Source organism: Amphibalanus amphitrite, unplaced genomic scaffold, assembly GCF_019059575.1.
Source record: "Amphibalanus amphitrite isolate SeventyFive unplaced genomic scaffold, NRLGWU_Aamphi_draft 000686F_arrow, whole genome shotgun sequence".
Taxonomy (NCBI): domain Eukaryota; kingdom Metazoa; phylum Arthropoda; class Thecostraca; order Balanomorpha; family Balanidae; genus Amphibalanus; species Amphibalanus amphitrite.
Genome location: NW_024882180.1, coordinates 211,446 through 233,407, shown reverse-complemented (window position 1 = coordinate 233,407; position 21,962 = coordinate 211,446). Strand labels below are relative to the sequence as shown.

The 21,962-nt window shown below is 50.1% G+C and overlaps 1 protein-coding gene across 4 annotated transcripts in view; it reads right to left on the bottom strand.

Moving 5' to 3' along the window:
- The window catches only part of LOC122364609 (formin-like protein 20), a 38,862-nt gene extending 19,575 nt beyond the window's left edge, over positions 1-19,287 (bottom strand). Inside the window, exons 1-2 of one of the 4 annotated variants that reach the window (XM_043335182.1) lie at positions 19,139-19,287; positions 8,544-8,659 (exon numbers count right to left, since the gene is read on the bottom strand). In XM_043335182.1, the coding sequence (XP_043191117.1) occupies positions 8,544-8,659; positions 19,139-19,148 (126 nt within the window). In that variant the 5' untranslated portion in view covers positions 19,149-19,287. Of the gene's footprint in view, positions 1-8,543; positions 8,660-15,152; positions 15,268-18,608; positions 18,764-18,912; positions 19,079-19,138 lie in introns of those variants that run through there. The other 3 variants (XM_043335180.1, XM_043335183.1, XM_043335181.1) reach the window with 3 other exon arrangements.
- Positions 19,288-21,962: the final 2,675 nt, after the last annotated feature.

The window sequence follows — 21,962 nt, the reverse complement described above, 5'->3', positions numbered from 1 at the left end:
CAACTCAGAGTCGTTTACAAGTCTGGCCCAGGGTGGCTTTTCTCATCTTGGACCTCTACCAGGCGCGACGCCTCGAGCTTTAAAGTCCTCTAGAAGCCATTGACGGACATAATTTGTGGCGAATTTGATGCGATAGGATCAGAAATAAACGCAGAATAAATTGGTATCGGTCTCAAAACATTATTTTACCTATGAAACCAGCCGGAGACCGCGGAGTTTTAAATTCATCCCTAGGGTGTGCGCAGGGTGGCTTTTCTCATCTTGGACCTCTGCCAGGCCCGACGCATCGAGCTTTAAAGTCCTCTAGAAGCCATTGACGGACATAATTTGTGGTGAAATTGATACAACAGGATCAGAAATGAATGTAGAATAAATTTGTATCGGTCTTATAACCCTATTTTGTATATGAAACAAGTTATAGCCAACCAAGTTTTAAATTCATCCCTAGGGTGTGCGCAGGGTGTGCCCAGCTGACTGCGGGTCCAAAGATGAAAATTTTGTAGGCGTATCCTGCGTAACTTAGTCAAAAGCGAATTGCAGAGGTAGTGTTTAATTTGCGCAAGCAGCGGCTCATTCGTTTTGCGTTGGCAGCAAACCACCAATCATAGTTGTTATGAATATCCAAAAACATTTATTCAGAACACAAGCCTGGTTTTTACAAACAGTTGAGGTGATCAAGGTCATTCAACGCATATTTGTTATTAACAGCTGGAAGTGTGCAAGGTTATTTTCTTTCGTTGTCAGTCAGGGTGAGTTGTTGGGTTTGTGCCTTGATTTAGCATCTTTTTTCATGGAAATTGCGTATTATGGAGCAAACCTGTAAGTTCTGACTATATGGCGCTGTTAGGTGTATCTGGTAATCTGGCTGTTAATTGTTGAGCATGCGTTGAGCATTTTTCAAAGATGAAAGAATTCCAATTAACCTGGTTTTTGGGGATGAAAATATTTTGCCCATTAGGTGTGATTTTCCACCCAAAATTCAAAAAAATGGAACACTGTACAAACCGGTCTCTAGCGATGTGCCAAATTTGAGCACAATCGGCCCAGCCGTTCTCGAGATCTGGAAGCGGCACCCTGCACGTGCGCACGTGCAAAATGGGTCCCAACTGACTTGTGCACGGCACCCTACTAACTGCTCCGTAACCGTGTACCAAATTTGAGCGCAATCGGTCGAGCCGTTCTCGAGATCTGGAATCGACCCCTGCACGTGCGCACGTGCAGCAGCACCCCAACTCTGGCACATGGATATGCAGTGCCTAGTGGGTGCCTACCTACATGCCAACTTTCAGCGCAATCGGCCCAGTAGTTACCGAGATATTGCAACTATTACAAAAGTGACACCTCTTCGTTTTGCACGTGGCACGTGCATAAGGGGTCACCCACATGCATCGGGAATAGTCCAATACTTGGTAGAAGGAATGAAGCTACCCTACAAAAATTACGGTCAAGTGGTTGCTGAGATATAAGCGTCGCAGAATCATGACCACGGCCGGCCGGCCGCTCATACTCAGAAATTTCCGTTATTCTACATACGTAAGACTCCGCTCGCTTCGCTCGCTCCGTAATAAGGGATAGGAATGGAGAGGCAAGGCAGGGTGAAACACGAGCCGTATTCCACTTCGTTCCCATAATCCGAGCGTATTTCTTCCCTAAGCTCAAAAACGTATTTCTTCCCTAAGCTCGAAAACTTTAACTCGAAAATCGGGTACAGCCGATCAATCATACCCTAATATTTATAGTAAATGCGGAAGTATATACTTCACGTATATGCTCACGACACAGGAAACTCAGCTGCGATCAGCCCGCAAGCTCCACGTTCTCACCCACGTTCACAGCCCTTAATTCAGCTTCAGCAGTATAATCCCATCCCATTCCACCGCAAGGGAGCCAGGGTTGAACGTGGTCGAGCGAAACAAACCCATCCCCTGCTCTGCCCACCAGGGCACCCGTGACCGGCCGATGGGATTCTCACGGTCAGTCTTTCAAGGCATTTAGCGAACGGGTAGTCTGTGAAAGAGACCGAGCCTTGGCTTTGCAACACTGCAATGGCATGGTGCTATGGCAGCACGGCACGCGACACGTCTCGCCACAAACGGTCCAACAGGCCGAGACTACGGCAGTCTGGCGGCTGGGTAATGCTCATGACCGGCATGTGTTGGTCACTCGCACTGCATTTCTTCAATAAAGTCGTTCAGAGAACCCTCACGAAATAGTGGAGCTCGCCATCATTGACCGGCAACAGAAGCTCTTTTTTAGCATGAGGTCGTATGTGTGACGGGTCAGCTAGACAAACGATGAATCATCTAGTTGCGACATCAGAGAACGGTGTGATTCATTACCAAGAAAGCAACAGAAGTTCACAAGTTCGCATTCTGGTATTAGAACCTCTTCTTGCAGAGTTGAACGGGAGCTAAAGCAGTAGAAGTTTACATTATAGTATTAGAACCTTTTCGTGCAACCAGTTGAATGGGATATGAGCTGGGTGCCTGCTTGACAGTGTTCGACGCACAACACCACGGACCTGTCAACCGCCCACTCAGCGGCCGTCGTCGCTCCAAACGCCCCACTTCGGCAGCATCCGTTTTCCATTCTACCACCACCCCCGCCGCCCCATAGGCCGCCCGCAGCAGCGTCATAACCTCCCTACACGACGGGGGTAACGTCCGGAGCCGAGGCGCCGAGCAAGGCCGGCCGGCCCGTGACCAGTTCCGGCCCGCTCCATGGCCGGTGACCGGTCTCTCAGCCCGTTCAACGGCCGGTGCTGCCTGACCAGCTACTGGGCGATGGGCGGGGTTGGTCGGGAGCTGGGGAGGCGCGGGTAGGACTGACTGAGCTGATGTGAGCGGCTCCCGTGGCCCACGGGTAGCGTCGTGCTGGCAGGGCGAGGCCATCTCAGACGGTGAGTTGGCACTTCTGGAGCAGGCTCAGAATGACGGTCGTTAACCACTAGTCTGTAAGTAGCCGGCATGCGTGGACACCCGACGGTTGCAAAAAGACATACGTAAAAATAACCCAGCTTTCGTACCACTCCACAATGGACTATTGAGCTCGAGGTAAGCGACAATTATTATTGAGACAAGTGTAACAAGAAGTAAATAAAATTACGTCCAAAACTCTAAAATGGTACCAGTCACACATTTACATCCCATAATGATGCGGAGTGGAACCGGGATTGAACAGTTCATCACTCATCACCATGCAATGTTTGCCATGTTATGCAACAAAACATAACTTTACAATGACTGTTAATCACGGACGGTAAACATTCCCCGCAAATGCCTGATCATTATTAGCATAACGGTTCACCACACGTAAATCTGAGCTCTCCCGACCGTTTTGCATGTCTGGTGCTGAGCATGACCTGATTGGGTCCATAAACGGATGAAACCTTGGCAGCGGCGGGCAACGGACCGCGTGGGGACGATCCAATGGATCCAAGTCTCGGAGCATCATCCACCTTCTCTCCAGCCAGGAATATCTATTGTCTCATTCAGAGACGAAGGACGATGGCCGAACGACCTGGCCAAAATCGCGAACCAACTCATCCAGCGTCCATATGTCCTTCAAACGGCCCGCACTTCCGACCTCTACCTATATTCATTTCACCGACAAATCGGCCCACATTCTTAGCCGGCGCTCCGCACACGTGGTAGCCAAGGCCGGCGAGGGAGCGCGTGTCTGGCGCGGTCGGGTGTCCTCAGCGCGTCTCAGCGACACCTATCGGACCGACAGGGGGCCATGAGGTCGGCCACGCCGCGCCGCGCCGCGTGGCCCGGCAGTACACCTACCACATGGCGTAACACGCCCCTACCCCTCCCACCCGACAAAACCTCGATACAGAACGCGGCTCCGCCTGCCGTCGTCGCCGCCACCACTGCCGACAGAATGTTAGTGACAGAGGTATATACAGGAGCCAGACGAGTTGGTATCGAGACGTTGACCGTGCGTCAGGACAGGGTTATGTGCATAAAAAGGAGAAGGGGACTGGTGAGAAGCCTAGAAAACCGAACGGATGACTACTCGTACTCATGTGCAGTGATATGGGTGATTATAGTAGATACTGGAGGTCTGCTCGCGAGCAGAATACAGTGCGTATGTTTTGGCCTTGTTCTGCAACACAGGTCTTGGGTTCAAAGAAAAAACCCTGATGACACCAGCGGAGAACCTTTTGCATTCAGAACTTTCCACAGAATTTTTTCGATGATTTCGAATTTCGTATCCAATTATTAAGTTTATATGAGTTCGGGAAGCCACTTTTTCAACCATCTTTTTCACATGTTTACGCACCCACCCAATGGGTTCAAGAACTGGCCGGATACCGGTTAATCACTGACTGACTGACTGACCTTTTAGACCCCGCGGCACGTGCCCGCATACCTTGCCATGAGAATAATTTATGGATAACGGAATTCTTCAATATTACCCGAAAAAAAATTCAGCTCCAAACTCCCATCTTACTTCAAGCCCAATGTTGTAAGTTGAGTTATCAATATGACGGGCAATATGCATCAAAAGGCACTAAGCCTTTTACTAGAGGCACCTGGCAAAAGTAATCTTGCCTGGCACCCCCTCTATAAAAAAAAAAACGAAAGAAGAACGATAAAATGGGATGTCGAAGGTCGCAGCCCGCAGGTTTTTGACGGCCAACGCTATCGGGAAGTGAACGTCCATTATATGCACAGTACGATATACGCCGTCAACCACCCGGCAAGTTATTGCTAAGTTACTACAGCATTTGAAGCGAAAAACTTGTGAACTTCCGCCTGCCTAAACACCATATGACCTTTGAACCCTTCGTACCCACTGAACCAAACTTATCAATGGCTCGCCAGACAAGTTTATCAACGGAGGCCAGGGTACAGATAGCAAAATACCAAATAAGTCTTCACCGTTCACTTGGCATCCCATATGGCGAGAGCGGAAAGGTGAACTCGACACTGGTAGCCTGTCTCAAACACACATTTCTCAATGCAATTTCCGGTGAGCGGCCGTTTCAGTGCCACCAGCATGCCACAACCACCATGCCAAACGGCCCAATTATCCTCGGTTCGGTCGCCATTTGGCTACACTTTCCTTCGAGCGCCAGACAGCTGGCCCACTGACGTGGCAAACCGCGTGACGTCACGACGGATGACGTCACATTTCCGACGTTCCCCACCGACGAGTCTCCCCCACACTTGCAGACGGGCCCGCCGCCAACGGCAGCGGTAGAGATGCAAAATTAGACCCCTCACCGCAGTGGTAGTCGAGTCGATCGTATGCTCATAAACAAGCGTTGCATCACTGGCTCGGGCGTCGCTGTGTAAAAAGAGACATAAGCTCGCTACCCAAAATACGATTTTTGACGCATTTTCTAGTTATTACTTCAGCCATCAATAAACTACTTTTCATCAAAATGTCATCCTCTTACATAAATAGAAACCCTTTTAAATTCGAAACGACCCTTTTAATTAAACAACCCAACCTTACAAATCCTTTCCGGGGAAAATAACATTTCTAATCCGCACACCTGCCACCTCGGTCGGCCCCTGGTAGCGGCGCACTGTAGGCCGGCAGCCTGAAAAAAGCGCTAGAAATTCCCCCAAACTGACTGTCCACAATATGAACAAAATAGGTATCATTTAATCCCGAATTGATCGAAGAATACGATTCCGATGCTAGTTTTGCCCTAAGGTCAAAATTGAGGTCGTAAGTTGTCACCAAACACAAGACAATTTAGGCTCTCTATAGGCCACCACATTTACCGATTTTAATGATGAACTTTAGTGGTAATTTATTAGTTGACCAATCGTCGTTTTGAACGAAATTTCCTGTCAGACTAGTTCAGGGCACTGTTGTTCACTGTGCCAACATCATTCTGACATGTTGCATCGCTTTTCTGCAAGATAAGCTAGCTGTTTGCAAGCAGCTGCAAGACGTAATTTAAAATCATATCCAATTTTTTAATTAGACTTTTATAAAAACGTTATTTCGAGCGGCTAAAAATGAACCATAATGAACATTTTATACTAGCCTCTGATTACTCATCTTTCGTTCCATATAGGTGCTTTGCTGCTTTTCCCTGCTACTTTTCGAGGTATGCGCCAGTAAACCACATGATGTAGGGGCAAGTGTCACCTCGCCGCTCTACTGAAGGCCCGGCGCTCTTTAAAACGCTGGAAGTTAGTGAAAAACAAACGCTTATAATCTAAATAAAATATATGTCCCTGAGCTCCGAATTGATCAACGCACACAATGCTGTCAACATTTCTGGGTCAAACTCAAAAATTCAGTCATTATTAACCCCTAAACACAAGTCAGTGATAGGTAATCAACAACAACTTGCTCTTTAGTTAGACTTTTTGAGAAATGTTATTTAGAGCCGCTAAAAATGACCATGCCATACAAACCACCAATCATCTCTCTGTCATGCCCTACTCGCAATTTTTGCTAATGCCTGCTACTCTTCGAGGTCACGTGACCTCACAATTAAAAGTGAATGGGGAAATAAGGAAACTGTTGTTTTTGCGCATGGAGTGATTTCAAACTATCTCAAGCACACGGAATCGTGATTTCGTGCACTCCTTGCAAGATCCGATGCTTTACTTTTGCATTGTTGACCTTCCGTGACGTCATTTATGACGTCACACCGGTCATAGGAGTTTCTCGTCAATAACTCACGATCAAATTGAGCCAGCGACTCGGGAAAGCCACCAATGGACTCGGGAAGACCTCCCGAATCGAATGATATGCGATACGACCTCCTTCGATTAAGTTCGTGGCCTGATGTACTCTGAACTGACCTTGACTCGAGGTCAATACCTTAAGTTGACCTCACCCGAACAAAAAGCATACCATTCGACGCGCCTGAGCCAGGCGAACACGATGGTGCCAAAATCGGTGCTCTGCGGCCATTGTTTTGCGAAATTATTTGCCAAAAACCAAACCCTACCTTGGGCTTTTTGACTTTACCTCAGAGGTTACCGGTTGACCTGGGACCTTAAAATCGGGTATCAATCGTTCCGCCTTGAAACGGCGCACACGCTTGTTTTTTCCGCGAGGCTCTAGCTCCATTAGGGGCGAAACGGCAAAAAGGGGTCGTACGAACCCTCCCCCCCTCGGCCGGCCGAGGGGGTGGGGGGGTCCGACAATAGTTAGGTCCGGCGAGGGTTAAGCAGCCCCACTTCGTTTTTAGCATGTTTGCTTGTCACTGAGATCAACGACTCAATCACAAATAATTTCTAGCACTTTTCCGGACCCCCGGCCCAGTGTGCGGCGGCGCCGGTTCCCCCCCCCCCCCCTTGCCGGCGCCGTCAGGTGTCCTTCCCCGCCCCGTCCCCCCACGGTCAGCTGATCGGCGGCCCGGCGCCGACGCCGGACCCACGTGGCGGCGTGGTGGTGCACCCACGTGGTGCGCGGGCCGGCCGGCCGGCCGGCGGGACAGATTACAGCCGACGCCGCCGGCCGGCCGGTCGGGAAATGTCGGCAAACTCAGGGGAGACGCGCCCAGGCATACCTGCCGGGGTGACAGAATCACAGGATGACTTCTAGGGGAGATAACCGCAGTGAAAGCGGCGCACACGTGGGCACCTGCGGCGCGCCCGGTCCCCACACCGCGTGGTCGCGGCGTGTTGTGATAGCGCCGTCCCCGACCCTTGGGGCGCCCATTCCCTGGACGGTGCCGCGGCCAATCCGCCGCTGACACAGTGGTGTGACGCCTGCCCGACCGGCTCACACGCCGTCCAGACGGTGAAACACGCCGCTCGGACGGCCGTCTGAATCACCCGAGGTCATTCTCCGTCCGTCCGAACCGTGTTGTCGCGGCAGAGAAGGGACGGGGTCCCATCACCCGTCCGGTGCACTGTTGTAAAAACCTCCACCGGCATAGAAAGGCGGACGGTCCAGCGAGCCTAGTTACGGGGTGAACTCTGAAAGCCGGCGATGAACCATGGGCCGAGCCGGACCGGTTATCGGTCCGGCTGGCTTCTCGGAAACTGACACCAAACGGTACTGAAGTCCACGTGGCGCGGTCCGTCGGCCGCTCCACACCGGTCACTACAGGCTACAGCTGAACCTCACCGAATTAAACAAGCCCGCCACGAGAGCAGGTGTCACGAACAACCATCCCCGGGCGCACGGGCGGCCGTAAAGCATCATCACCGTTTGGCATCGGTTCAACCCATCGCCGCTTTCCATCCAGGGCAGTCCGCTCACTTCCCATCGCCATGAGCTGCTCTTACCCGGAGCCAAACGAAAGGAGGCCGCTCTGATTGACCAGCGAGCACTTGACCAAAGGCCGTACTCCAGCAACAGTTAGTGACCTGCGCGGGCTACACTAGCATAATTACGATAACCAAAACCATGATCAGAACCGTCACCAGCATCAGTAACACTAATAAGTTCGGCGCGCCGTGGTGGTTAGTCACAGCTCAAAGAAAACCTGCTCTGGCAGTCATCCGGCATGCGATTCACACTGGATAACTACCGAGAAAGAGAGCGGGAGAGAGCGAGCGGGGGCGAGAGCGCAGCGCTCGACTAGCCCGGGGTGTGGGCGGAACACCTACCTCGCTCCGTCCGGAGAGGCACAGGTCACGCTGCGGCTCCGGCTCGTCACCGAGCTCCAGCGGCACTCGGCAGGTCGGCTGCGGCTCCAGCGCGGGCGCGTCCAGGCGCAGCACGTCTGTCGAGCACGGATACACATCGCTCATATCCAGCAGGTCATCCAGCAGCAGGTCGAAATCGGGCGGCTCGTCGGCCTGACGGCGCTCGGCCATCGGCGGCGGACCGGCGCGCTGGCACAACATCGCGGCGGCGGCGCGGCGCGGCGCTCACTCTCTCACAGCTCGGCGGCGACTGGCCGGCCGGTCGGTCGGCCCGCCCGCCCGCGCCGGCCGGCCACATGGGGACCCACGCCGCCGTGATCGGTGCCGCCAGCGAGCGGAGGAGGGGATGGGGTGGGACCGGGATTAGGAACGGGACGGATACCCGAGGTGACCGGTCACAGACAGACCCCTAATTGAGCGGGACGGAGACTGAATGGATGGGGAGGAGCGGGCGTGGACCGACCGAGCACAGGCAGGAATGGAGTGGACACATGGTACACAGCGTGTAGGGTCGACACAGGGCAGCGGATATTACCAGTGAAACTTGAACTGAATGCAATCTCGAATAACTAAAAAGAATCAAGGCCATCCTAAACAGGAAGTATAAAAGGGTTGAGAGATGGGACAAGAAGCATATTAAACACCAAAAAAAGGCGGGTAATATAAAACATAATTTACGCTTTTTAGAAAAAGGATTATGAATAATAGGTACCCTGAAGAATAAAAACAAAATGCAGTGGACAAGAAATATCAACAAAAAGTCAAAAACTCCCCCGCACTCCTGAAAAATACATGCGTATCCTGATCATAATCTGAATAACTGAAAAGAGTGTTAGTAAATCATTAAACTGTCACCGTAAAGTGGGGCTATTTGAGACAGTGGGGCTATTTGAGACAGTATTTAAAATCGCTATAAAATGAAGAGCGTTTTATTTTTATGTGATATTTTTGCTCAGGAAAGTGTGGAATCGAGCAGTAAATCGCCTGAGCCAAAATTAAGCATAAATTTCAAACGGTTTTTATTTTATAACAATTTTAAATACTGTCTCAAATAGCCCCACTGTCTCAAATAGCCCCACCTTACGGCACTGAAATGTCCGGATTTCTCCGTTCGATCGGGCAGTCCGACATCACATCCATCACCGTTCCATCAGACTATCGGCGGCAGCGCGAAGGGTCTCAGCAATTACCGGAACCCGAGCCGGTGTCCCCTCACACCGGATAAGCGGCAAACTCGGTGTCCCGTCCCTGCGACTGACACGCCTTCTGGGTGGTAAATTAGCCCCATCGCCCCCCCCCCCCCGGAGACGCTCTGGGACCCCCGGGCCCCGATAATGGGCACGCGCATTCCTCAAAATTACCCCGGCGTTGAATTTCAAAGGAGTGGCTAAACGCACGGCTTGGCAATAATCTGGGATTTGCTGATAAGGATGCATGCTCGGGTTCATGGTTCAAAGGGATTATGACCCGAAATTGATGAGCCAAAACATTTCAAACTTCACCCTCCTAGGGCGTGACGGCATTAGCCTTCAGGCATGTCAACTCTCAGTGTGTCAATCTGAGTCGTTTTTTGTCAGAGATATTGCGTAACTGGCCATTCAAGGGGCAACTTCTTCAATAGCGCGCTGGCGAGGGCGGAACGCACTGACTCTAGCCTCTAGCCCATGGCTGGTCGTTCCTTTAAGTCTACCCATGTGTAGACTTAAAGGACACAACATTTTTGAACACAACAGTTCAAATACCGTAGCCAAACAAAAATAAAGGCCGTTAAAGGGACCCTCCCACCTTAACATTAGATTTGAGTTGAGATAGCCAAAATGGGGTCCCTGGCTCACAATTACCGGTTTCGGCACTCACAACATCGAGAAATGCCTTAAATCAATCGGAAATATTGAATTTCAGAATTGCAGCATTTTGATTCAGAGGGGCTAATGCTTAGGAATACCCCTCTGAATGTGTGACGTCAGCGCAAATATCTAACGATTTTTAAATGTTTGACTAAAACGTTTTGTAGCACGCGGTGGTATATATTTGCGCGCAACATCTGCCGCAAACGCCGCACTTCTAAAATAAAGTCGCTAGAAACAGCGGAGATCCCAAAAAAGTAAACAAAAGTAAAAGTCTAATATCTTGAAAACCGGTGAATATTTTTCGGTGAAATTTTGTAGATATTCGTTTTCGCTCTTTCTGAACCGAGCGACATCACTTTCATGCCAATTCATAAACTTTTTTGAAGGTGGGAGGGTCCCTTTAAGATCACCTATTGCCTCTTGGAAAGGCTGAAGCTGAAGTGAAAACTTCGTAATAAGCGTTTTTTTACGGCGATAAGAAAAATTAGCATAATAAAAAAGCAGAAAGACGTACACAAAACATGGAGTTTGGACACAAGACACACCGAAACACAATGTCACAACCCACCAACCCGCCGTCAAGTTACAGATAAGCCCCACAGTATCGTCCTCAGTTGGCCGTCTCCGGTGCAGACTCCGATAACGTAATCGCAAGAAGCGTCACTCAACAACATGGGATTCATTCTCTGGAGTACGCTCATTCACAACCCCTCCACGCAGCCACCCTGAATAGGCCTCCACCTGTCCTGGGAACGTACCGCGCCCGTTCCCAGCAGAGCTATTCCCCAATGGAAACGCGGCGGGATCATCTCCCAGGGATAGAACCAGGATCCCACCGGGGTGGAGCGGCACAGAGGCAGGTGCAGGAACGGAGTCGCACAAGGGCCAATAGCGACCAGGAATGAATGGTGTTAGAGAGATGGTAAGCTGTCCCTCCGCATGCCCACGTAGAATGTGCATTGTGCACGTGATACGTCTTCTGCATCTTTTTTTGTTGTCTCTTGTACTCCCGAGTCATGGGGCGGACCTTAAACGTTTTGACTAGGTATATAATCTTTGGGCATTGAGCAAAGTATGAGGATTGAGCTAGGAAATGTTCCGAGCCTGCCTACACCTTGGACTTTGGAGGACACGTCACTGAGGCGTGCTGGCGGCGCCTCAGGCGACGATCAATATTTATTTGCCGGTTAATAGGTGCAAAGGTTGTGAAAGGTTGTGCAATAGGTACACCAATCATGTTGCACCGGGGCATATTTTAACAAATTTTCACTGCGTCCCAAAGTTGAGCAGAGGGCGCGTACTACGACTAAGGGCACAGGGCATGGAACAGGGTAGGGCACTGAGGAGGGTGGAGAGCAGGGCACGGCAGGATACAGGGCATGGCACAGGACATTTTAGAGGAAAGGGTACAGGGCAGAGAGCAAGGGACAGGTTAGGGAACAGGGCAGGACAGAGAGCGGGGCACAGGTCAGGGAACCGGACAGGGCACAGGTCAGGGACGCAGTGGGTCAAACCAGGAGGGGCTACGTCCCAAGGCGAGGGGATTGCGCCCCAAAATGGGACGCAGTAAGTGCTTTGAAATATGCCCTGTATTGCACGGGTTTGGGTGTGTCAATTTTCAGCGAAGATTTCAACATGAAAAAAAAGGACGAAAACCAGCATGGTTTTCGTCCTGCAAGGTCCTGTACAACCCAGCTCCTTGAAGCTATGGATGACTGGACGCGAGCAATAGACTCTGGGCAGCCTGTCGACACCATTTACCTCGACTTTAGCAAGGCATTTGATTCGGTCCCACATGGTCTTCTTCTTTCTAAGCTGAAGTACTATGGTGTTGATGGAAGGGTGTTGAAATGGGTCGAAGCATTCCTGTCTGATCGCACCCAGCAGGTCCTGGTCGAAGGCGCCTTGTCAAGCAGCTCTAAGGTGAAAAGTGGTGTTCCTCAGGGTTCCGTACTGGGTCCTTTGTTATTTCTCATATACATCAATGACATGCCTGACCATCTTGAAAGTCATATCAAGATTTTCGCGGACGACTCCAAGCTGTTCGGTCCTGTTCAGTCCCCCAGTGATAGACTTCGACTTCAAGAAGACATCGACAAAGTAGCTGAGTGGTCACAACGCTGGAGACTCCCACTCAACTTGGACAAATGCAAGGTGCTCCACATGGGTCCCAGGAACCCCTGTGTCAGCTACAAAATGTTTGAATCAAACCTCACTGCTGTTGACGAAGAAAAGGACTTAGGCGTGACAATAGACAGTGCAATGAAGTTTCATGTTCAGACAGCAAGGGTTGTGGCCAAAGCAAACAAGCTCCTCGGAATCATCCGCAGATCGTTTGGAAATCTTAGCAAAGACATGCTTACTGTGTTGTTCAGGACCTTGATAAGACCTCACCTGGAATATGGTAACAGTATATGGGGACCGCCATCGAAGGGAGACCAAAAGAAGATAGGGAGAGTCCAGAGACGTGCTACCAAGCTGGTCCGTGAACTACGGCCCAAGCCATACTCGCAGAGACTCAGGGAGTTGGACCTGCCCTCACTTACGTATCGACGCCTACGAGGAGACATGATAACGGTCTTCCAGATACTCCGGGGCTCCCTCGATGTGCGCCCAGGTCTCCTTCCATTGGCAAGCTCCAGGATTACTCGAGGCCATCATTTGAAGCTCCACAAGCCAAGATCAAGATCAAGAGCGAGGAGGAACTTTCTGGGAGTCAGAGCAATCAACAGCTGGAACGGCCTGCCTCCCTCTGTTGTATCCGCACCTACTGTCAATGCCTTCAAGTCCCGACTCGACTCCCACTGGAAAAACATCCAATATTCATCAGTCTTCGATCAATAGAAACAGAGCGAGTTTAAAGTAATGATCCGGTCCAATAGGCCTGCTACTTGGCCTCAAAATTCCGTGTACTTCTAAGGTAAGGTAAGGTAAGGTATGAAACCGTTGAGAGTATAGCATTATTGAGCTTAAAATTGTGAATATCATTAAATATAATCAAAGTTCTTCATTCTAACTATTTGTTATCCTTATAAAAAATAGGTGAGGTGGAAACACATCATGAAATCCCGTTACAAGAACTATTTGCCGTTCTACTTAGCCAGCATTGTCTGCTTTAGAACAAATGAATTGATCGTTACGTCTGGGTGCCCAAGTTGTTTGACAGCTTATCATGCAGCAGCGTCGAGTTGTTATTGTGAAACAACGTCATGCTTGATGCTGCAGCAGGCAGCTGGAACGCATATTTGGGATGAAAAACCCCTAGAATCAGCTTAAATTTGCCGCAGTCAGAAGCAGAAATGACGCACAGCTGACGCTGCATCGGCGAACAAAATTTCACCATCCAAGCAGCGCTTCCTTGCGAAGTATGAAAAAAAGACCGGACTGGGACCTCCACAAGAGACGGACCTCCACCCCAATGGAGGACACTCCTCGGCAACTGGCAGCGGCGGGACCGTGGTGACGGGTCACGGACTCCACTGTCACACGGCTCTCCAAAAATAACCCCCTCCCCGACATACCCCGCACGCCCCAGTCCGTGCCAGCCCATACCCCATCCAGGCATCCTTCCTCATCGTCCAATCCGGACGCCAGGGGACCTCGCGCACCCCATCACCCATTTTCCTGGCACCATGAGTTCCCAAACGGACCTCAGCCAACCCATCCCGACCCGACCGGGGCCGGCAGGGGCTCAGTGGCGGGGGCCAGCCAGCCGGCCGGCGAGTCTGGCACCGAGCCACGCACCACGCGGCCGCCAGAGCACGTGCCAATGGCTCCTCTGCAGGGCCACCAGGCGTCTCTGCCGGCGAATGCGAGCACCGCGACGGCCGGTCACCGCTGCTGTCACGCACATCAGCTGGTGAGACGGGTGTCATATCGGATCACTGTCCCGACCCCATCAATGTGCGGAAGTCTATCTGGCCCGGCGGGGATCCAAAATCAGCACGAGAGCCAGGGGCCGCAGGGGCCTCGAACGGGGCGAGAGGGTACGGACAGGGGCGCTATTGGGGGAGCACAGGCGCGAGCGACCCGCACCGGTCAGGGACCAAGCTGTCATCGCCAGGGAGCCCGACAGGTGGCCCGTCCCAAGGACAGAATGCCGTACGGGCGCCCAACGCCTACCCAAGATAGCGATATGTTCCATCTACACTCCAAACTTCGTCCACCTATCCGTGCTTCTATCCCCAGGATACTGAAATCCTCCTCCTCCAAGCCGCATCCCCCCTCCGGGCTGGACAGGCAACTTTATCTCATGCGGGCTGCTCCCTTGGAGCGGCACCGCTGCTCCTGAGGGAGCGCACCCCGTAACCGGGTGCAGTGAGTGCCTTGGGGCTGGGTGGCCTGTCCTCTGGACGGGCTCAGCCCCGGCGACTCACTAGGGTGCCTGCCCAGACCAATGTCTCCCCCTAATTCCTATCATCCTTCCGGCTCTGCAATGGTCTTGTCGACCGAAAGGGCCTAACCCAACAAAAAAACAATCCAAACTTCGTAACAGATGTGCGCTCACATGTCTGATTAGTAGCGCAGCGCTTTTTGCATTCATGCCACGTGCCATCTGACCGTACACGGTCGTCGCCAAAGGAGTTCAACGGAATGTAATTAATCCCATCCTTTCAGACAGAACTGGAAAAGCGTTTTGGGGATTTCCGGAGCTGACCTTCGTCGCCCTCCCCGTCCGACTGACCACCAGTGTACCGGCTCAGCGGTGCGCGGCGCTCACCTTTCGTGACACGAAACACGTGGATGATCATGGTCACCGTTTGTGCCTGAGTTCTTTGCCCCGTTAGCCGCCGTGCACCGCACCGAGCGACGACCTGCACTCCTCACTACACCACCAAGAAACCGGCACTCCAAGAGCCAAAAACCCGGCAGCGAGCGGGCGACCGAGCCGGCGTCGAGCGGCGACCGTCTGCCAGATTGGCTCCTGACGTCGCGCCGGCCCCGCCCCCGTCACGTGGCCGACCGGCACGCCGTCGGCAAGTGCGCCGCCCGATTTAGATCGGCACCACCCGCCAGGGGACCGGGCTGGCCGGATGACGGCCAAGCGCGGTAGATCGCCACTCCCAGGTAGGTGCGAGGTCAGCACGCTGGGGACAGATGCTAGAATGGAGGGTGTCGATACAGGGGGGCGTTCAAGGTGTGGGATGAGCGGATTTATTTCCCGATATTGTAGGAAAGTTTCCACTGACGAGAGCGAGACGACTTCCGTCAGAGGCGTCAGTGGGCTTATGCGGTAAAGATAATAAACTGTTACGCGGTGGACTCTATGGCCTCACTGCGGGAAGCGAGCCAATGAGTGTCTGCAGAGGCGCGGGAAGGGTTTTATGAGGACGGTACAGACTACGAAGACTTAATCATACAGCATTGCAGACGCGCTCCCATCCGAAATGACAGTGAAACACTCTTTTCTGTATGGCCGCATCTAGTGTCAGAATCATATTCCCGAGTAAGCAGTGGGTCAGAACGAGGTCAGCTCGGTCACGTGACTCACCGAAGACCGAGCACGCTTCTACGTACTATATATAGTAGTTATATACCCTGGAGCACGCGGCGGCCGGTTCCAGTCGGGCAGTGCGGTTCCGCTAGCGAACAACAGCATTCGACTACACATTCACTTTCACATACCTCAAAGGTAAGGATAATTTGCATTGGGGGGGGGGGGGGCAAGCATCATTGAGCAAAAGATTCAGCCTGGTTTTACTGCTTGGTTTGGAAGTGGGACAGATTTATTTAAGAAAACATCCTGAGCAGTCAGCTGTCAGCGTCTGACTTTGACTCTTGTAGCGATTAATCCAGCGATCTTTATGAGAAAAACGCCACATTGAAATTTGTATGACTTGTCTCGGAATTTAGACTAAATACCATTGACAAGTGTAGGACTGTAGGCATATCAAAGACGAAATCTGCGGGGCTGGTAATCGGCAGTCAACACAATCATATTCCATAATCTCCCATGGTGAATTAGACCTCTGATTAACCCTCGCCGGCACAGCCCATTTTGCGTCCTTCGGCGGCACGGGGGGGGGGGGTACGATCCCCCTCGCATTTGGCCCCTAATCGAGCTAGAGCTTCGTGGAAAAAAACGAGCGTGTTGCCTGTCACGACAAAAAGCCGATGATACCCAATTTCAAGGTCCTAGGTCATCGGTTGACCTTCCAGGTCAGGTCAATGACCCAAAAGTGGGGAAAATCGGGATCCGTTAGAAAGTCGTATAGTGTGGCTGCTAAGAGGTTTTTCGGAGTGCTGATCACGAATATCGTTAGTTTTTATCACAGATGATGTCTTGAAGCATTTAGACCATGTCGGGTCCGGTCAGGTCAGGTGAACCAGTAGGGGTCGTGACGGGTATTCGTAGTGTCAACCGCCTCTGACAGCGTCGTAACAAGTTACAAAGGCACCAAAACTACTTCGTTATTGTTCAAATGGTTGCTAAATTCGAATTCTGCTCAAAAAAACTAGCCTGGAAACATGTAAAACTCGAAATAGTGAAACGAGGTCACCAAAGGTCAATGACCTGACCTTCAGGTGTACTTGACATCCACCCTAATGCATGGGAGAAACATCAAATCACATGTTTGAACGTTTGAAACCACGGAAAGCTTGCAAAGGCGCGGCTAATGCGAGCCGACATGCGCCGAATCGCGATTCCGCCCAAACATGGTCTCGGAAAGTAGGTCACAGGTCAAAGGTCATTTGGGTCAGGGTCATGAATTTTTCAGGTTAGGTGTAAAATTGATCAATGCCAGGGCCCAGGGTACTGAAAGTTTCGTCGCGATCGGTCGCTTTTTTACGCGGGTTATTCGCGAAAAAAAAAATCTTAGGGGGTTGATGCACCCCCTTGTGCTGGCGAGGGTTAAGGCATGATGAACAAGCTACTGAAAGGCATTTGAGGATTGCTAACTCTCCATGAAAGAAAAGTGGGTTATGGATTTTGGCATTATTTGTGAAGTTTAAGAAGCTTGCGGAATGGTCAATGGTCATCCTATGAACACATACAATACATATGATGAGATGGAGGTAACACAAATATCTGGTGGACACATTCATCTGAGACTTCTTCAATACCCCTTTCAGAAAAAGAAGCAGTACTTTAGTACTGTTTCTATTTCTGAAAGAGGTGATATGACTGTTGAAGAAGTCTCAGACAAAACGTGTCCACCTGACTGTGTTGTATCCATCTCATAACATAACTATGCTTGTCTTTTACTACTTTAACACCTTCAATGTTTGAACATGACAATCCTATCAGATGTCTGTTTAAGCTTGCAATTGTCAAACTCCACCAATTGTAGGTAATTAACAACAGTCCATTATTAGTTTTGGCTTTAAAAATCAGCAAATGAAAACAATACATATGATATAGTGTTGGTTACCACAAACAAACTAGGTATATCATATATGCATATGATATAGTTTGCTTTTTCAAAGTTTGATCCTCAATGTAAAAATCCCTTTTGAACACAGCACAAGATTTCCTAAGATAATGACTGAGAAAACTGGTTCAGTGGCTTGTGCACAGTACATATATGAATAATTTGAGACATGAAAAATATTTTCAAAGTACGATTTAAATACTGATAAATTAGCACAGTGCTTAACACTGTACGACTGATTGATTAGATCTGTTGTGGTTCCTGACAAGTTGAGTATCCTGTCTCCTGATCCCTGAGGCCTGTGGGATTGTAAAAATAAGTAAAGACTACTTGGGAGTGAGGGGAATCAGAGTCCAAGTCATGTACATAAAGGATAAATGATAACAATAACAAGTCAAATGTGTATTTAGACACACATCATGTACCTACGTAAAATTTTGAACACATTTATCATCTATGAAAAGCAGTGTGCATTTGCCAGTTTTCCAAGTAATTTAGCTAGCAGAACCTCACATACATCGGACGCCGGTGAAAACAGGGTGCCAGAGGGCATATTAGTCACGTGACATTTGGATTTGGAACTTCTCCCCCTCCCCATGGGCCTTCTACATACGAAACGTCACGTGCGAGTTTCACGAACCTTGATCAAATCGCCCCAGGCGCCCTGTTTCACCGTCGTCCCATACATCTACAGCGAACTGTGAAGGTCAAGGTCAAATTTAAAAAAGAACTAAGTATAATATTAAAAACAAAACATGTGGATAATGCACTAAAATGCAGTACTTTTGAACATCACTACTTGCCAATAATCACAATTTGTCTTGAATGTTAATGCCAAGTGCTGAAAATAACTCCTAAGATCCACAAATCACAACCAATGCTTTCCCGTCCCCATCCAGCAGTGGTGGCGGAACAACTTCAATGAAGGGGGGGGGGGTCACTACCGACTTTTGATCCCATTCTTTCCATGTAACGCCAATAGGGCTAATGTTAACATACCAAAATCAAAGGGGGAGACGGTGCCCCCCCCCCCGTTCCGCCGCCTATGCTGTCCTTTACAAGTCACAACTACAGCGATGTAGACGAACACTGATAATTACACTATACCTTGAGAAGATCCTTTAATAATTTGTTTGGTGAATTCCTTCGATTCAGAAGAACAAAATCGGATAACCCAAAACAAAAGCACCAACGCCCCCAAAACACAACCGGCAACAACACAAACCACGAGGCATGCCACGAGACGAAATAGCACCATTTTATTCATGCTATTGCAGATTTCTACAGCCAGCCTCCCTTTCAATACGCATGAGAGCCAGTACCATGAATTTACCTGGAACCATTTTGCGTCGTTTTCGTCTACAATCCAGCAGCTGCCCGATTCACGTTGGATTCACGATTCATGATTCATGATTCGCTGAACCGGAACTGTGACCTTGAAGGCTGGAGGGGGGAGGGGGATCTGATACAGCTGATATACGGCCGGCTTGGGTTGGGGGGCGGGGGAGGGGGAGGGAGTTCTCTATATACCGTGGGGAGGGGAGGTGCGGAGGGAGGCGAGAAGGCATTATGGGATCAAGAGGCTAGGATGGGATCCTTTTTATGCGGTCTTTCTCAGAAAAGCGTAGAAGAGTTGCTGGCTGTCGTACTCGTCTCGCCGATGCATTTGATACGGTCATAGTGAAGGACCCTACACGATACGACTCGTCGGTCCCTTCCCACTATTTTCACCAATGAAAGTCCTCCCTCCCAGTGGCCAGTGCTGGCGGACACCGAAGTGCAAAATCAGCCGGCAAATGCAGTCCTAAGGTGGGCAAACTATCTGATAATTGAATTGATACTCCAACGCTCAACGTTTCGCGGACCAGGATGCGTGGCCCGCGGGGCAGGGGGATGAAGACCGGAGAGACGCGACCAAGAGGGAGTGTCTAAAAAGCAGACGAGATTAGCAGACGAGCCCATGCTCAGTAACTACTGGACCGATTTTGATAATTCTTTCATCATTCAATAGCAGGGAACTTATATAGGTGCCGTTTTTCGTTTTTTGGCGATTGGTTCACTCTGACTGGACCAATCGGACCAAAATGGTCCAGAACCATACACCCCCTTAAAAGCAGACGAGCCCATGCTCCGAAACTACTGAACCGATTTCGATGAAACCTTCACCATTAGACGCGCCGTGGTCTGAAACGGTGCCGTTTTTGATAATTTTCTGATTGGTCCACCCTAAGTGGTCCAAATCGGTCCAAAACCCCTAAAATCTGTTGCAGACGAGCCCATGCTCCGAAACTACTGGACCGATTTCGATGAAACCTTCACCATTAGACGCGCCGTAGTCTGAAACGGTGCCGTTTTTGATAATTTTTTGATTGGTCCACCCTAAATGGTCCAAATCGGTCCAAAACCGCTAAAATCTGTTGCAGACGAGCCCATGCTCCGAAACTACCGGACCGATTTCGATGAAACCTTCACCATTAGACGCGCCGTGGTCTGAAACGGTGCCGTTTTTGATAATTGTTTGATTGGTCCACCCTAAGTGGTCCAAATCGGTCCAAAACCACTAAAATCTGTTGCAGACGAGCCCATGCTCCGAAACTACTGGACCGATTTCGATAAAACCTTCACCATTAGACGCGCCGTGGTCTGAAACGGTGCCGTTTTTGATAATTTTTTGATTGGTACACCCTAAGTGGTCCAAATCGGTCCAAAACCGCTAAAATATGTTGCAGACGAGCCCATGCTCCGAAACTACTGGACTGATTTCGATGAAACCTTCACCATTAGACGCGCCGTAGTCTGAAACGGTGCCGTTTTTGATAATTTGTTGATTGGTCCACCCTAAGTGGTCCAAATCGGTCCAAAACCCCTAAAATCTGTTGCAGACGAGCCCATGCTCCGGAACTACTGGACCGATTTCGATGAAACCTTCACCATTAGACGCGCCGTGGTCTGGAACGGTGCCGTTTTTGATAATTTTTTGATTGGTCCACCCTAAGTGGTCCAAATCGGTCCAAAACCTCTAAAATCTGTTGCAGACGAGCCCATGCTCCGAAACTACTGGATCGATTTCGATGAAACCTTCACCATTAGACGCGCCGTGGTCTGAAACGGTGCCGTTTTTGATAATTTTTTGGTTGGTTCACCCCAAGTGGTCCAAATCGGCCCAAAACCGCTAAAATCTGTTGCAGACGAGCCCATGCTCCGAAACTACTGGACCGATTTCGATGAAACCTTCACCATTAGATGCACCGTGGTCTGAAACGGTGCCGTTTTTGATAATTTTTTGATTGCTCCACCCTAAGTGGTCCAAATCGGTCCAAAACCGCTAAAATCTGTTGCAGACGAGCCCATGCTCCGAAACTACTGGACCAATTTCGATGAAACCTTCACCATTATACGCGCCGTGGTCTGAAACGGTGCCGTACATGATAATTTTTTTATTGGTCCACCCTAAGTGGTCCAAATCGGTCCAAAATGCCTAAAACCCGTTTGTACTTTGTCAGAGTCCGGATAGATTTCTGCAGCACAGAGGTGCCCCAAACCCATTGTCATGCATTTTGCTTTCCAAACTAGAGCAAAAATGCATGCTAATTGGGCCTGGGGCACCTCCGCGCTGCGGAAACCAGCTCATCGGTTGACTACGTGAAAACGTATTTTTGGGCTGTACTTGAACCGATTTGGACCACTTAGGGTGGCCCAATAAAAAAATATCCAAAAGCGGCACCGTTACAGACCACAGCGCGTCGAATGGTGAATGTTTCATCCAAATCGGTCCAGTAGTTTCGGAGCATGGGCTCGTCTGCAACAGATTTTAGGGGTTTTGGACCGATTTGGACCACTTAGGGTGAACCAATCAAACAATTATCAAAAACAGCACCGTTTTAGACCACGGCGCGTCTAATGGTGAAGGTTTCATCGAAATCGGTCCAGTAGTTTCGGAGCATGGGCTCGTCTGCAACAGATTTTAGGGGTTTTGAACCGATTTGGACCACTTAGGGTGAACCAATCAAAAAATTATCAAAAACGGCACCGTTTCAGACCACGGCGCGTCTAATGGTAAAGGTTTCATCGAAATCGGTCCAGTAGTTTCGGAGCATGGGCTCGTCTGCAACAGATTTTAGGGGTTTTGGACCGATTTGGACCACTTAGGGTGAACC